General features: G+C 39.4%; 1 protein-coding gene across 1 annotated transcript; it reads right to left on the reverse strand.

The window, feature by feature from the left end:
* Nucleotides 1–9,961: 9,961 nt before the first annotated feature.
* LOC141665659 (uncharacterized) lies at nt 9,962–10,474 on the reverse strand. Its single transcript, XM_074471647.1, has one exon. The coding sequence runs from the start codon at nt 10,472–10,474 to the stop codon at nt 9,962–9,964; it is 513 nt and encodes a 170-aa protein (XP_074327748.1).
* Between the last annotated feature and the right edge of the window lie 6,309 nt (nt 10,475–16,783).

Consider the following 16,783-nt stretch of genomic DNA (forward strand, 5'->3'; position numbering starts at 1 on the left):
CACGTAATCATGTTATTCAGATAACACGTAATCACAGATTTCATGTAACACATAACTCAGATCGTCAAAACATAAGTCTTAGTACGATTAAAATCGAAATCAGGTCAATAACAGAATTTATTGATTAAATACCGACTCAGAATGAATCACAAATCAAATGAATTCTCAATGCAAAAGAAATTAGGCCTCGAAAGTATTTTTTTGAAAGCGTAATGTTTTTTCTGAGTCTGTATGCATTCATTTCGTATTTTACGGATGAATGGTTCTTTTATTATGAATAAAATAAGAATTAAATAGAAATAAATCAATTAATAATAACATTAATTGATTTATAAATACCAAAATATAAATTTGAAAAGCATAAAAATAATTTTTAGGATTTATTTGAATTAATTATAAATAATTGTATTTTATTTATCTATTTATAAATAAAATTAATTGATTAAATGAATTTAATCAATTAATTACATTTATAACTAATTAATTAAAACAAATTATAGATAATTAAAACAAATTATAGATAATTAAAACAAATATGGATTTTTAAAAATAGTAACAGAATTAATTTTTTTAGAATTTAAAACAAATAAGAAAATGATTTTTAGATTTATAAATAATAAGTAAATAATTTTTAAAATTAAAATAATTGATTTTTAGAAATTAAAATGAATTTTTAAATAAAAGTAAAAAGAAATAGCAGAAACAGGTTTTAATATCGGGTTTTGGGGAATATCGAATTAAAACCAGATCTTTTATAAATCAAAATGGGTCGGGTCGGGGCTTCAACTGGGTTTCCAAGAACTCCGGTTGAATGTCGACCGGAATCTGGGTTTGTCCTAGAAACCGGCGACTTCGCCGGAGTCCGGCGAACCCGCTTTCCAGCCACAACACACACGGTTTCGTACCGGTTTCAACAGAAAAAAATTCAATACATCCCCAGAAATCCAGACCAAGGTATAACAATATCACACAATCAATCAAGCCCGGAAATCGATCAAAATCCGGCCAATTTTTCCATTAACGCCGACAAACTCGGCCAACAACCCAAGTCCTCCGTCCATGAACCAATTTCGATGATTCATAGCTCAAATTAAACCCTTAAATCTTTACAATCTATCCACATCATCAAACACAATCATAAATTCAACAATAACTCTAAAAATCGATTCAAAATTGTATAACAAAACTAAAACTCGATTACAACTAAATCTTAATAAAAAAACGTACAACCTATATATGAAAACGATCATCTTGATACCAGGAACGATAATCAATCAACCAAATCATCAAACAATCCATCTAGAATAAAAAATGAATGTAGGCTATAAACTTGAAAAATCGAATTTACAAAACACGGCACCTCGACTTGTGATGTTGATATCAACAGAAATGGCTTGAAACAAGGATCGTTTTGATTACTCGAACGTCTGATTTGGTTCCCTAAATCGATCAAAATCAGTGATCAAAGCTTATGCAGAAAATGTCACCCCCAAAGTCTATGTTCTCGAATTTCAGAAAATAAAATGAAAATAAAAATAAAATAAAATGATATAATCTACTATTTATACTAAACCTAAAATTATATCCCCGGAATTAATTAAGGGTGTTTTTATTCCCCTAATTAAAATAATTAGGCCCCAAAATAATACTTACGGGGAATAATTTTAAAAGTGATAAAATATAAAATTTATATCAAAATTCCCCAAAAATTGTGAATAATTCAAAAATATAAAATAAAGGGTATTTGAAATACGTATAATTCTATAAAAATAAAAACACGAATTTAATCGACTTTAACGTCCCGGTGGGGTCCCGGTCCATTTATTTTTGAAACACAAGGACGATTCCTAAATTAACAGAAACTCCTGAAAATACATGAAATACACTCAAACGCACATAAAACAAAATAAAACGAGTATCTTGATAAAGACGCAAATGAATACGAGTCCTGATTGCAGATCGATTCATTTAATTGCAGTTTAAACACATATTAATTTACTCGAAAAAATTTCTGGTTCACACGGGAATACATATAGCATTCATAACACGTAATATCATGGCAATGAACATTTTAAACTAATACAAACACATAATATTTATTTATTTAACATAAATATTCACATAATTTCCCGGATATTACATATAAGCTGCTAATTAGGCTTAAAAGAGCCTAATTTCAATATATAATGCACTAATTGGCCTTAATCGAGGCTAATCTTCCATAAATGGGGCTAATCAGGACTAATCAGCATGCATAAGACACTAATTATCCCTAATTCACACTAATTATAAGATTGAACTGGTAAAACGACACTAATCTGGGCTAATTTCATCATACGAATCACTAATTCCCCCTAATTTGGGTTAATTATGCTTAATATACACTAATTTACCCTAATCTGGGCTTAATTTCACTAATCGGCCCTAATCTGGGCTTAATCTTCAAATTCTGAAAATTTATAAAAAAATCTGATTCTTTTTTCATTTTTTTGAAAATTTTCGAAGGGGGTCACCGGGGCCGAGCAGAACCTTCTTCTGTAGAAGGCCTTGCTCGGCTACATGCCCTTGCATTTGGACTACTCGGCCACTAGAGGTCGGCCACCTCTGGTCGGCCTGGAGTAGGTGCTCTTGCTCCATATTATCCAGGGGTGCCTTCTCCAACCCCTTTTTTTTTAAAAAAAAAAAAACTTCTGACTCAGAATTTAAGCCTACTACATACCTTTCCATGCCCTTGTTTCTCTTGTTTCTCCATGGAATTAATCTCATGGTCGCCTTTGAGTTCCTCATGGCTCTACTATGGCTATTTCAGTGAACGTTCTGTACTCATCCTAGCGGACGTCCCGTACTCGTTCTTGCTAAATATTTCATGTTCTATTGAACTTGTTCTTATAGGAAGTCTTATACTTCATTGAACTTGTCCAAACCTCCTTTGTAGGATGTTCAGTACTCCAACAAACTCATTCTCGTGGACGTTCTAGTCTTCATGAAACTTAGTTCTGCTGAAAGTTATCCTTTTCGAGAAATTTCCAAAGTTGCTCTCAAGAGGGCCTCCGAAGCAACTTTTGAAGGCCTCATGGCTCTCCTATAGGAGCTTCTGCTCGGCCAAAAGGCCTCAATTTGTTGGCTGGTAGGCCAGGGCCACTACGGAGGTAAATTGTGGCTATCTTTGCTCTGCTAAGGAGGCTTCTGGTTGGCCAAAAAGTTCCAATTTGTGGGCTGGTCGGCCGGGAGCACTACGGAGGTAAATTGTGGTCGTCTTAGCTCTGCTACGGAGGCTCCTGGTTGGCCAAAAAGTCCCAATTTTTGGGCTGGTCGGTGGGAGCACTACGGAAGCAAATTATGGCCCTCATGGCTCTGCTACAGAGGTTCCTGGTTGGCCAAAAGGTCCTAATTTTTGGGCTGGTCGGCCGGGGCTACTCCAGATGCAAGTTCTGGCCATCATGGCTCTGCTACGGAGGGTCCTGGTTGGCTAAAAGGTTCCAATTTATGGGCTGGTCGGCCGGGGCTACTCCGAATGTAAGTTGTGGCCGTCATGGCTCTATTACGGAGGCTCCTGATTAGCCAAAAGGCCTCAATTATTGGGCTAGTCGGCCGGGAGCACTACGGATGCAAGTTGTGGCCATTTTGGCTCTGCTACGGAGGCTCTTGGTCGGTCATATGCACTCCAATTATTGGCTGGTTGGCCAGGGCCACTACGCAGGCAAGTTGTGGCCATCTTGGCTCTACTACGGAGACTCGCGGTCGGCCATATGCCCTCCAATTGTTGGCTGGTCGGCCAGGGCCACTACGGAGGCAAGTTCTGGCCATCTTGGCTTTGCTACGGAGGCTCCTGGTCGGTTATATGCCCTCAAATTGTTGGCTGGTCGGTCAGGGCCACTACGGAAGCAAGTTATGGCCGTCTTAGCTCCGCTACGGAGGCTCCTGATCGGCCATATGCTCTCCAATTATTTGCTGGGCGGCCGGGACCACTACGGAGGAAAGTTGTGGTCGTCTTGGCTCTTCTGCGGAGGCTCCTAGTTGACCAAAAGGCCTCAATTTATGGGTTGGTCGGCCGAGAGAACTATGGAAGCAAACTATGGTCGTCTTGGATCTGCTACAGAGGCTCCTGGTTGGCTAAAAGGCCTCAATTTGGTGTTGGTCAGTCGGGAGCACTATAGAAGCAAATTATGGTTGTCTTGGCTCTGTTACGGAGGCTCCTGGTCGGTGATGTTCCCTCCAATTATTGGATGGTCGGTCAGGGCCACTACAGAGGCAAGTTGTGGTCGTCTTGGCTTTTCTATGGAGGCTCCTGATCAGCCATATGCCCTCAAATTATTGGTTGGTTGGCCGGAGCTACTCCGGATGGACCTTGGGAGCCTCTTATAGGGTAGTATGATCTGTCAGGAGGAGAATGTTATGTTCTCGTACTCGTGAGTTCAGATGAAAAGCTAATCTTATTTTAATCTTTACAAGTTTTGCTAATCATGGTGATTAAGGTAATCATCCCTTAGTTAAGACTAATGACCTGTATTTAGTCTCATCCAGGCCTTTCTCGGAGGACTGATATGATAAGCGATGTCCTGCATTGATTTTTTCGTTTATTATATCGTTCTTTCTTATATTTTTGATCATTTTCTAGTGAACGTTTTGTTCTTCATGAAACTTGTTTTCGCGAACATTCTAGTCTTCATGAAATTCGTTCTCATGGACTCTTTAGCCTTCGCGAAACTTGTTCTTGTGGATGTTCTAGTTTTCATGAAACTTGTTCTCGTTGGGCGCCTAATATTTCAAGAATTCTTATTTTGAAATCTGGATGGTTGTTGACTTGTCTTCATGGTAGTATTCTTGAACTCAGTTCCATTGTCACTCCTGATATTCCTTACTTTGAAATCTGGATGGTTGTTGACTTCCTTGATATGATTGATAATGATTTCACTAGATTCATCCTTTGATCCAAGAAAATAGGTCCATGAAAACTTTGAGAAATCATCTACAATCACTAGGCATTATCTTTTCCTTGAAATTGACAATACATTGACTGGTCCAAAAAGATCCATGTGTAGTAGTTGTAATGGTTCATCAATTGCTGATTCAAGCTTCTTACTGAATGATGCTCTCTTTTGCTTTCCTTTCTGACGAGCATCACACAGTCCATCCCTTGATAATTCCACTAGAGGCATTCCTCTAACTAAGTCCTTTTTGACTAGATCATTCATTGTCTTGAAATTCAAATGGGACAGCTTCTTGTGCCATAGCCAACTTTCATCTTGACTTGCTTTGCTGAAAAGACAAGTAATTGATTCTGCATCTGTAGAGTTGAAGTCAGCCAAGTACACATTCCCTTTTTACTCCAGTTAGAACCACTTTGTTGTCCTTTTTACTGGTGACAACACAGGCTTCAGAATTGAAGGAAACAGTATTCCCTCTGTCACATAGTTGACTAATGTTCAATAGATTGTGTTTGAGACCAACAACTAATGCAACTTCATCAATGATGACATTTTCTTTTGAAATCAAGCATATCCCATAGTGAACCCTTTGATGTCATCTCCAAAGGTTATGCTAGGGCCAGCTCTCTCCTTGAACTCTGTGAGCAGGGTGAAATCTCCTGTCATGTGCCTTGAACAACCACTGTCTAAGTACCATAGACTCCTTCTTTTTCCCTGCACACAACAAAATCAAATCAAGTTGATTTTGGTACCCAAGTTTCCTTGGGTCCAGCCTTGTTAGTCTTTTTCCTAGACTTCACACTTCCTGCACCTTTTGACTTAGGTAACTTTGAGTCAACCTTGATCTCAGATGTAGTTGGTTGAAGTGTAGGGTTAGTCACAGAATCATTTAGCACATTTGATTGAATTTTATAAGGCATAGATTGGGTAAACATATTATTCCACATAGGCATGTTGTATGGCATTTGAGGCATACTAAATGCAGAAAAATAAGGATTATTAACATATGGCATGTTTGTAAAATGTGCATGTGGATTCTGTTGAGACATAACAGGCATAGCATGCAGTGGTGACATAGACATGTTAGGCATGGAAGGAGTTAAAGGCATGGGAGCATTCTTAACAGATTTGCAGTTAGCAGATAGATGATTAACACTACTATAACTTTTTCTAGGAGCATACTTATCAGGTGTGTAGTTGTTGTGTTTGTTAATCCCTACCTTCCCATTTCTATTGGATTTTCTTTTAGTTTCCTTTTTATCCTCAACCAACTTAAGCCTATTTTGCAACTGATCTAAAGTCATGTGTCCTATATTCACCTTACTGGCATCTTTGGATGTGCTAGCTTCTTCTTTGACAAAGTTCTTGGAAGTTGAGCCAAACTTCTTATTGAGATTTTTCAAATTATCCCTTTTAGAATCATTTGCCTGTTTTAATTGATAAGCCTTCAACGGATGCTCCTTTTCTTCCTTCAACGGATGACTTTCATCATCCGTCAATTCCACATCCGTTGACAGTCCATCAATTAATTCCATTTCCTATTTGTTTTTCTTCCAGGCATTCTCACAGAGTGATTCAAATCCTTGAACCTTGACAATTTGAGCACTAACATCCCTAGATGTTTTCCAGGCCTTGATTACCTCTTGCTCACGTTCTAGTTGTTTAGAAAGAACTTCTACTTTCTTAACAGACTCTTCTAGTTCACTCTCAACATATAAGCATTTGATTTTAATCTTTTCAAGCTCAATTACCTTACCCTCTAACACAACATTCCTATCACTTAAAAACATATTATTTTCTTTAATTCTCGGGTTCTCTTTAGCCAGTGATTTAAGGGAAACACGTAAATGATATAATGCATTGGACATATCATTTATAGCTTCATTGCATTCATTTTTAGGAAGCTGAGAGAGGTCTGTAGTGATTACCTGGTTTCTTGATGAACTAGTTTCATTTTCATCAGAATTAGCCATCAGGGCTAAGTTGACATACTTCATATCATCATCTTCATTGGCTCCATCAGCTGCCCAGTCATTAGCCTGGGTCAGAAAATCCCTTTCCTTTTGTTTGAGCAGTTCAAAATATTTCTTTTTGTAATCCACTTGCTCAAATTTCTTCTTTTCAGAAGTTGGCTTTCTGCACTCACTTGCAAAGTGTCCACTTGTGCCACAATTATAACACTTGAACTTAGATTTGTCCACCATGTTCTTGTTTGGGTTAGTGGCTCTAGTGTTTTTCTTGAATTTCATCTTTGCAAACCTTCTGGACAGAAAAGCCAGATGTTCATCAACATCATCAGAGTCATCTTGACTGGAATTGTCTTCAACCTCAGCTGCTTGCTCCTTTCCCTTGCTTGATTCTGATTTGTTTGTGCCAATTTTGAGACTTGGTATTGTCTTTTCTTCATTCCTGGCTTCAGTTCTCTCATTTTCAGCTACAAGTGCAACTGATCCACCTTTTCTCTTTCCCTTCTCCAACAGCTCATCTTGCTCCATCTCAAGTTCATAGGTCTTCAAAATTCCATATAATCTTTCAAGTGTGAAGTCCTTATAATCTTGAGAATTCCTTAGTGAAAAAGTCATAGGTTTCCATTCCTTTGGTAGAGACCTCAGAAATTTTAAGTTGGAATCCTTGACTTAGTAAACTCTGCCATACAGCTTCAATCCATTTAACAGTTTCTGAAATCTATTGAAGGTGTCATTCAATGATTCTCCTTCTTCAGAATGAAAATATTCATATTGTTGAATGAGAAGCTGCATTTTGTTTTCTCTAACTTGTTCAGTACCTTCACAAATAAGTTGTACAGTATCCCAAATTTCCTTAGCAGTTTGGCTGTTAATGACATTATCAAACATATCTTTGTCTAGGCCATTAAACAGAATGTTCATGGCCTTCTTGTCCTTGTGAACCTCTTCAATATCTTAATCAGTCCATTCTGCTTTTGGATTGGGAATAGACTGTCCAACAGCAACTGTGGCAGTGACAGCTGTGGCTACTTTGTGAGGGATGTGAGGACCATTCTCAATGCAGTTGATATAGCTTTCATCTTGAGAGAGAAGATGTAGATGCATCTTCACTTTCCAGTGATGATAATTATCTCTTTCCAGGATTGGAATCTTCACTCCAATATCCTTCTTACTCATGATGTTAGTAGAATAGATCTTTAAACTCTTTGTATGTCAAGAGCTTGCTCTGATACCAATTGTTATTCCCAAGGAACTAACAATGAGATTTACAGAAGGGGGGTTGAATGTAAATCTCAAAACTTTTTCAAGTTTTGAGCAGTTTCAAAAGGCTAAGTGTATGATGAACAGATGTGTGTGAATTGCTTTGAGCAGGTGCAGACAGATGTATATTCAAGACACAAATGTAAAGAACACAAAGGCTTTTAAAAACTTTTCTGGTGGATTTTTTGTTCCACCAGAGATGTTTATTTCAGAAAATCTGTGATACAAAGAATTGATCACAGCTGCTTCCTAGTACAAACTAGATGATTTTCTCTCTATGTTTTTCTAAACAGCTCTGGAAAATTCACATCTAATTACTAGTTGCAACTTGGTTTATATATCACCAAGTTTTCAAGTGAAGACAAAGATAAAATACAATTATAAAATAGTTCTTCACATGTTTCTTCTTCATTTCTCTATCCAATGTAATCTAAGATAATCTACGAATCTTTGAATACTTCCTTGTTTGCACCAGAATGGATATGCTTCTTTTTCTTGATTCCTCCAAGAGGCTACCACATTCTAATTGTCTCTGTCAACCCATGTGCCTCTGTCAGCTTATGAATTGTCACTATCAAATGCTATGGAACTGAGCATCCGTTGAACCTTTTATTCGTTGAGGCTTTAGTGACATCCGTTGATGCTTTAACAGTTGAAGCTTTATCCGTTGATGCACTCATCTGTTGATGGATGTTATCCGTTGAAGCTTTGTTTCTCATTCGTTGAAGCTTTGTTTCTCATCCATTGAAGGCCTTTAATCTATCAGTTGATACTACTTCATTTACACAAAATTACAAGGCATGAAATATTTACAATTAGCCCTCCTATTTGCATATCCACTAGTAGTCAACATGACTTATAATTTCCCACAACTTCTAAGAATTATAACTTAAATACAGAGACTGAAATGTGCTACAATTCTAAACTTATTTCTAAGTAAAGCTACTCCATCAACGGATAGCCAAGATGGTCTTATCCGTTGAGGCTACAAATACTAGATTTCTACTTAAGTGTTTTATTTAACTTATCATCAAACTAATACATATATTCCTAACATCGGCCTTGCTTAGGCTTTTGACTAACATGTCATAGACATAGACCTCCATGGTCTTCCCAATTAGATGGGCAAATACCTTATTTACCAATCTTTGGTAAGTAGCTCTTGCATTCTTAAGTCCAAAAGTCATAACAAGATAACAAAATACACCAAAGTCAGTTATGAAAGATAACTTGGGGGTGTCATCTTTATGCATTCTAATCTGATTGTAACCACTAAAGCCATCCATAAATCTTAGCATCTCATTTCCAGCAGTGGCATCGATTAGGGTATCAATCCTAAGTAGGGAGTAACAGTCCTTGGGACAAGCATCATTCAAGTCAGTGATGTCAATACACATCCTCCACTTTCCATTGGGCTTCTTAACCATTACGGGGTTGGCCAACCATTCAAGGAATTGCACTTCCTCAATGAAACCAGCTTATAAAAGCTTCTCGACCTCCTGCTTAATGGCTTCCAGCCTATCAGGGGCATAAGTTCTCTTCTTCTGTTTCACAACCTTTTGGGTCAGGTCAATATTCAACCTATGAGTTATAAGGTTCGGATAAATCGTAGGCATATCAGCTGCTGTCCAAGCAAATACATCATTGTTCTCTTGTAGGGAAGTTGTCATTTGGCCCTTCAAGGGCTTGTCCATAGATGCCCAAATATACGTGACCTTCTCTGGGTCTAAGGGTCTAAGGGAATTGGGACCAAGTCCTCAGCTGGCTTCCCTCGCAGTTCGTCATTCTCTCGTACATTCATGTCTTCTATTGGGAGGACCTGCCCCCAGTTTTATCGGTCCTAAGTGCTACAACATAGCAACTGCGGGCCATTTTCTGATCTCCTTTCGCTTCTCCAACACCATTTCTAGTTGGGAACTTCAGTACCATGTGGTAGGCTGAGGGCACAGCCTTAAAAGCATGGATCCCTGTTCTATCCATGGTAGCATTGTAAGTAGAGGCTTCTTTTACGACCTGAAAGTTTAACATCCATGTGGCCTCCCTGGGCTCTTCCCCAATAGTTACGGGAAATTGTATTGCTCCTTCGACTTTGCATTCCACATGGTTAAACCCGTAGATGGGTGCGTCGGATGGAATTAGTTGAGAATCATTGTAGCTCATCCTAATGAATGTATCATGGAACATAATGTCCACGGAAGCTCTATTATCCACTAGGACCCTCATAATAGGACATTTTCCAATTATCGGAGTGATAACTATAGGATCATCCTGAGGAAATTCCAAACCTTCAAGGTCTGGTTCGACAAATTCAAGCATCATCTCTCACTTAGAACGCTTAGATGGCTCTCCAACTATGCTCATTACTTCTCTCGTATAAGCTTTTCAGGACTTCCTTGTAGTACCAGCTGCTATAGGACCTCCTGAGATTTTATTGATTACTAGCCCTTGGGGTTGTGGGTTGCGATCTCTGTCGTTACCCCTTCGATCATCATCTCTTTGATAATTATCTCTTTTTTGGCCTCCGGCCTCTTTACCCTAGGTGAAACGTCCGAATTTTCCCCTTCGGATCAAATACTCAATCTCATCCTTGAGTTGCCTACAATCGTCAGTATCATGACCAACTTCTTTGTGAAACCTGCAGTATCGACTCTTATCTCTTTTCTCAGGGTCTCCCCCTTAGTGGCTTCGGCCATTTGAACTCTTTTTCCTTCTCAATTTCCATAAGGATTTGGCTCCTTAGAGCGTTCAAACTCGCATATTTAGTGAACCTTGGTTGCTGATTCTTCTTAGAAGATGAGGAATCAGAGTTTTTGTCAAACCATAGATATTTGTCATTGGCATCATACTCCTGATCCGTCTTCCGCTTATTGTTTCCAGTAGGGTCATTATTCACAGTCGTCTTCTTCATACTCTCTTCCACTTTGTTATACTTTCCGGCCCTATCCTGGAGCTGAAGCATGCTTCGGGAGGCACTTAGCAAGGGACATCTTAAAGAACTCATCTCTATTCCCTTCTTATAGGGCTATCATAGCTATCTTATCATCAATATCAGGGACCTTCAAAGCCTCCTTCATAAATCGATTCAGATACTCTCTCAGGGACTCCTTTTCTCCTTGGACTATTCCCATGAGAGAGGCCGGACTTTTCTCGTGTACTCTGCCACTTATGAACAGCTTGATAAAAGCTTGGCTCAAGTCCTTAAAGGATCCAATAGAATTCGGGGGTAGACGGCTATACCACCTTTGAGCCATACCCGATAGGGTTTGAGGGAAAGCCCGACACTTAATAGTGTGGGTTCACGGGCTGTAGTAACAGGGCATTAGAGAACGTCCTGACATTATTAACAGGGTCGCTAGTACCATCATATGCTTTGATGGTGAGCTTCTTGAATTTCTTTGAGACGCGGGCATTCATTATCTCGTCAGTGAATGGTGGGTTTGGATCATCCGGATTTTCTAGGGGCATAAGATCACTTGGATCAGCCCTTGGGGCAACAACCCTTCTTGGTATTGGACCATCCAGGTCTATGATTGGAGGAGGATCTCTCCGCCTTGGAGCAAGTGGGGGTCTTGGAGTCAGATGCGTCTTCAGGACGCGCTTTATCCTTTGGATCTCAGCTTCATGAGCCCTGATCCTCTCCTGAACATCTTGGAAATTCGTCCCTTGAATGCTCCTGGGGAGTTGGTCAGTACTAGTCATTGGCTCTTTGCCACCACGCCTCCTTCTCGGAGCAACATCATCATCTAATGATTCAGAGTCTCTATCAGTATAAGTTTCAGAGAATTCTTGATCCTCCGGAATATGAGCCAAGCCACGTATGTATTAGGGCGTCCTCCCTTGTGCTTCACTTATTAGAGTGTCATCTCCCTCCAGTTTCAGGTAAAGAGGCATCCCGTAAGGGGGTTAATAGTCACAATCGTCGAGTACTCATACCCAACAGGTTGAGAGTTCCCAGGTGCATGTAGCTACTGAAATTGGGGATTCGTCCCTTGAGGATCTGGGGGATTCGTCCCTTATAGTTGAGCCTCAGTTGCCCCTACCAAGGTTCCTCCTTGTATGGAGGTATAGGTTGAGTGCGGTGGTACTTCCACCACTGATGCGATCGTTCACGATGGGACACGAGTGTTTGTTCCACTATTGTTTATGCTACGTGTGTTCACCATGGTTGTTGTAGTCTTCCCACAGACGGCGCCTAATGTTGTAGAATAAAAACTACAGTGTGTTAGTATTTAATGCTAGGGTTTGTGAGTTTCGAGGTCTAATAGATGCTCTTGCGTTCGGGACTATCGGTCCTTGCAAGATGTCTACGTAACTCTGTGTGGTAAAGAATTAAGCCGAAAATATAGTTCTAGTTTGAGGGGTAGATCCCTTTATGTGAGTCTAGGGTTTGACTTCTGTTGGGAGACTTGCCAACATACTTGGTGGACAAGTCTTCAACTTAGATGGTAATTAGGAATCCTACATGTGAAGGAACTCCAGAACCTTCTGTGTAGGACTCTGAGTCCGTTTAGAACACATGTCTCTGCTCATCCAGCCGTATTTGGCCTAGTTCATGAACAGTTTGTATTCATGGACCTTGACGACCTCAGCTGGTAGGCCTCGTCTAAATGGGTCATCTTGCGTCTACTACGAGTTCGGACCAGATAGGTTTGTACTGGACTTTAGACAAGAAGACCAAGTGTAATTAATGCGACATTTAATGTGTCCTTAGGATTTATTCTCTATCCATATCAGTATGTATCTGCGTGTGTATAGATTGCAAAGGGAGAGGCTTGAATCAGTTGGTCCCGACCTAAAATGAACTTCTTGTCATTTCAAATATATACATTGGGCTGTAATTTGAAGTTCTCATAATTTGGACCTATGTTTTATTTACTTGGATTTGGTCAAATCCAAACCAAATTTTAATAAAGTTGCTAAGCAAGAGATTTGGTCAAATGCTGGATTTGAAATGAATTTCAGGTAACCAAACAGGCCATTAACGGTTTTCATTAATTAACTTGAAATTTCAATGGTTGTACGTATAAAATTGATGACAAACCAAGTAACTTGTTATGCTTCTAATAGTATAATATGATTATTATTATTTTTAAAATTTCAAAAATATTACATATTTTCAAATTTTATATTTAAAAAATGTATCACTATCCGGATTTTTTCTAAAGCCTGGACTTTAATCGGGAAGAATCGGATTTTCGTCCGCGTTTTTATTCATATATTTCAAGTTTCGAACCGGATCAGATTTGAAATGAAAAAAAGGTCCGTTTATGATTCACGAGCGCTGAAGCAGGCCAGATATTTCAGATTAAATTTAGGGTTTTGAATTTTGTGTACAACTCGAGTCAATCCAACTGAAGTTAATTACTACTATAAAATCTGACATAAAATTATTGGGTTTTTTATTATTATGTCTGTTAAATATAGAATATATTTTTTAAATAATTGGTTATTGATTAGCGTAGAATCAGTCATCTATTTCTATGCCTACAATCTCTCTATGTACATGATTGTTGGGTAATTAGTTTCCTGTAAAGTAGGAGATGATAGTGCTAATGTATGATGTATATATAGTTAGTTTGATTAATGAGAAAGGGACGGATGAATTCTTTTATGGTATCAGAGCGGTTTTCTTGATCTTTTTCCGCTGCGCCCTAGCCATATTTTCCGTCTTTCTCTTCTTCTTATTCACCATCTCTTGTCTCCGTCGACAGCGATGTCTCAATCTAAATCTTTTCACCCTGCTCTTGCTGTTTCTAACATTCGGAATCATATTCTTGTAATTCTTGAGATGGAAACTGTGCAATACTCAACTTGGGCGGAGTTGTTCAAGGTTCATGCACGATCGAACAAGGTTCTCCATCACATCATTCCTTCTACAACAAAGGAACCCTCTACTCCAACCACATCTTCTTCAACCACGGGAACGGGTGCGACCAAGGTGGTTGAGGTGGATGCAGACATGTGGTCTACTCTTGATGCCACTGTCTTGTCGTGCATATATGCCACAATTTCTAATGACCTGTTACACACCAACATTGAGCCTGATGTTACGGCAATGGAGGTTTGGGAACGTTTGCGTGATATTTTCCAGGACAATAAACATTCTCGTGAGGTTACTCTGGAACATGATTTCTCCACAACCAGGATGGAAAACTTTTCCAATGCTTCGGCATACTGTCAACGGCTGAAATCTTTGGCTGATCAATTGAAGAACGTCGGGGCTCCGGTGTCTGACAGTCGGTTGGTGCTATAGCTTGTATCTGGTCTCACTGCTCCATATCGTGGTGTGGGTACTTTGATTCGACAGAGTAATCATCTTCCTACCTTCTATCAAGCTAGATCTATGCTCACTCTGGAGGAATCAGGACTGGCTAAAGACGCCACCATGGCTTCTGACTCTGCCATGGTCGCTGCTTTGAACGACGATGAGAACCCCTCTTTTGTTCCGTCTAATTCTGCACAAGGGAAGGGACATCAGTATATCAACCGTAAACAATCTCAACACGGCCGAAAAAATCCGAATGGTCGTGGTGGTGGCCGAAATACCAAGGGAGGTAATGGCAGGGCCAACAAGGCTAGCCCGTCAGGACAACATCAGTAGATGCCATTTTGGGGTTGGGGTCCGTATGCAAATTATGGGTGGCCTCAATGGGCTGCTCCACCGTGCCCTATGCCTACCCAAGGATGGGCTCGACCTCCCCCTTCTAACAACAGATCTGGTGTTCTAGGCTCTCGTCCGCAATAACAAGCATACCAGGCTTATACTGCTCCTATGGCTCCTTCTTTAAATGGTTAGTCGGGTTCATCTGTACCAACAGATATTGCTTCGGCTATGGACACAATGTCTCTTAATCCACCTGATCCTTCTTGGTATATGGACACTGGAGCAACCTCTCATATGACCTCGTCAAACGGTAATCTCTCATCTTATTTTCATTTGAGCAATCACAATTCTGGTATTATTATCGGAAATGGTCATTCAATTCCTGTAAGTGGTTATGGTCATACTATTTTACCTTCTCCTAATACTTCTTTATCCTTAAATAATGTTCTACATGCTCCCAAAATTATCAAAAATCTGATTTCTGTTAGGAAATTCACTAAAGATAATTCTGTTTCGGTTGAGTTTGATCCTTTTGGGTTTTCTGTGAAGGATTTTCGGACGGGGATGCCTCTAATGAGGTGTGATAGTCAGGGTGATCTTTATCCTCTTCGCTCTATTTCTAATCCAGCTACCCCATCAATCTTTGCAGCTATTTCTTCATCGCTTTGGCATGATCGATTGGGTCATCCGGGTGCTCCTGTTTTACAAGCTCTTAGGATGAATAAATGCATTGACTGTAATAGTAAATCTACTTCTACTATTTGTCGTTCTTGTGTGTTTGGGAAACATATTAAGTTACCATTTATTCCATCTGTTTCAAGTACTTCTTTACCCTTTGATATTATTCATAGTGATATTTGAACTTCACCAGTTTTGAGTTCTGTCGGGCATAAATATTATGTTTTATTGTTGGATGATTTTTCTAACTTCTTATGGACTTTTGCTTTGGGTCAAAAATCAGAGGTTTATGAGAAGTTTATGATTTTTAAAAATCATGTTGTCACCCAATTTGAACGCAATGTTAAAACTATGCACTGTGATAATGGGAAAGAGTTTGATAATGGATTATTTTGGGATTTTTATAAAAAGAGTGGGATGTCATTTCGTCTATCATGTCCTTAGACTTCTCCTCAAAATGGGAAGGCCGAACGAAAAATTCGATCTATTAATAATATCACTCGTACACTTGTTTCACATGCATCTCTCCCACCTTCGTTTTGGCATCATGCACTACAGATGGCAACATATATCCTCAATATTCTTTCAAGCAAAATGTTGGGATATAAGTCTCCCTTAGAAATTCTTTATCGACGGGTTCCTTCCTATTCTCATTTACGGGTTTTTGGGTGTCTTTGCTATCCTCTTATTCCATCCACTAAACTCCATAAGTTACAAGCTCGTTCTACTCCTTGTATTTTTCTCGGTTTCCCACTTAATCATCGGGGTTATAAATGCTTTGATTTGTTATCTCGTCAAATTATCATAAGTTGACATGTCCTATTTGATGAGACAAATTTTCCGTTTGCATCACTGCATACATACTCATCTTCGACTTATGATTTTTTGGATGACGGATTTTCTCCTTATGTGTTGGATCACCTCCAACAGCCTGCTGTTCCAATTACACCCTTTCCAGGACCAGCACACGGTCTTCCTCACTCGAGTTTGCATAGCCCAACAACACCTCTTATACCACCTTCCGCATCACCTATCACACACACTCCGAGTTCGTTACCACATACTTCACCAGACCCTGTCATGGCACCTCCACCTCATCATCCCCTTCTTAACCCAGGTATGATCACTCGAAGTCAGCGTGGTATTTTTAAACCCAACCCGAAATACCACGCGTTACACACTGAGGTTTCATAGTCACCTTTGCCTCGTAACCCACTAGCTGCACTTCGTGACTCAAACTGGAAATTGGCTATGGATGATGAATACCAAGCTCTTATGAAAAATAAGACATGGGATTTGGTGCCCCGTCCTCCTGGTGTTAATGTAATTCGTTCAATGTGGATTTT

Source organism: Apium graveolens, chromosome 6 (assembly GCF_009905375.1).
Source record: "Apium graveolens cultivar Ventura chromosome 6, ASM990537v1, whole genome shotgun sequence".
In the NCBI taxonomy this organism is placed as follows: domain Eukaryota; kingdom Viridiplantae; phylum Streptophyta; class Magnoliopsida; order Apiales; family Apiaceae; genus Apium; species Apium graveolens.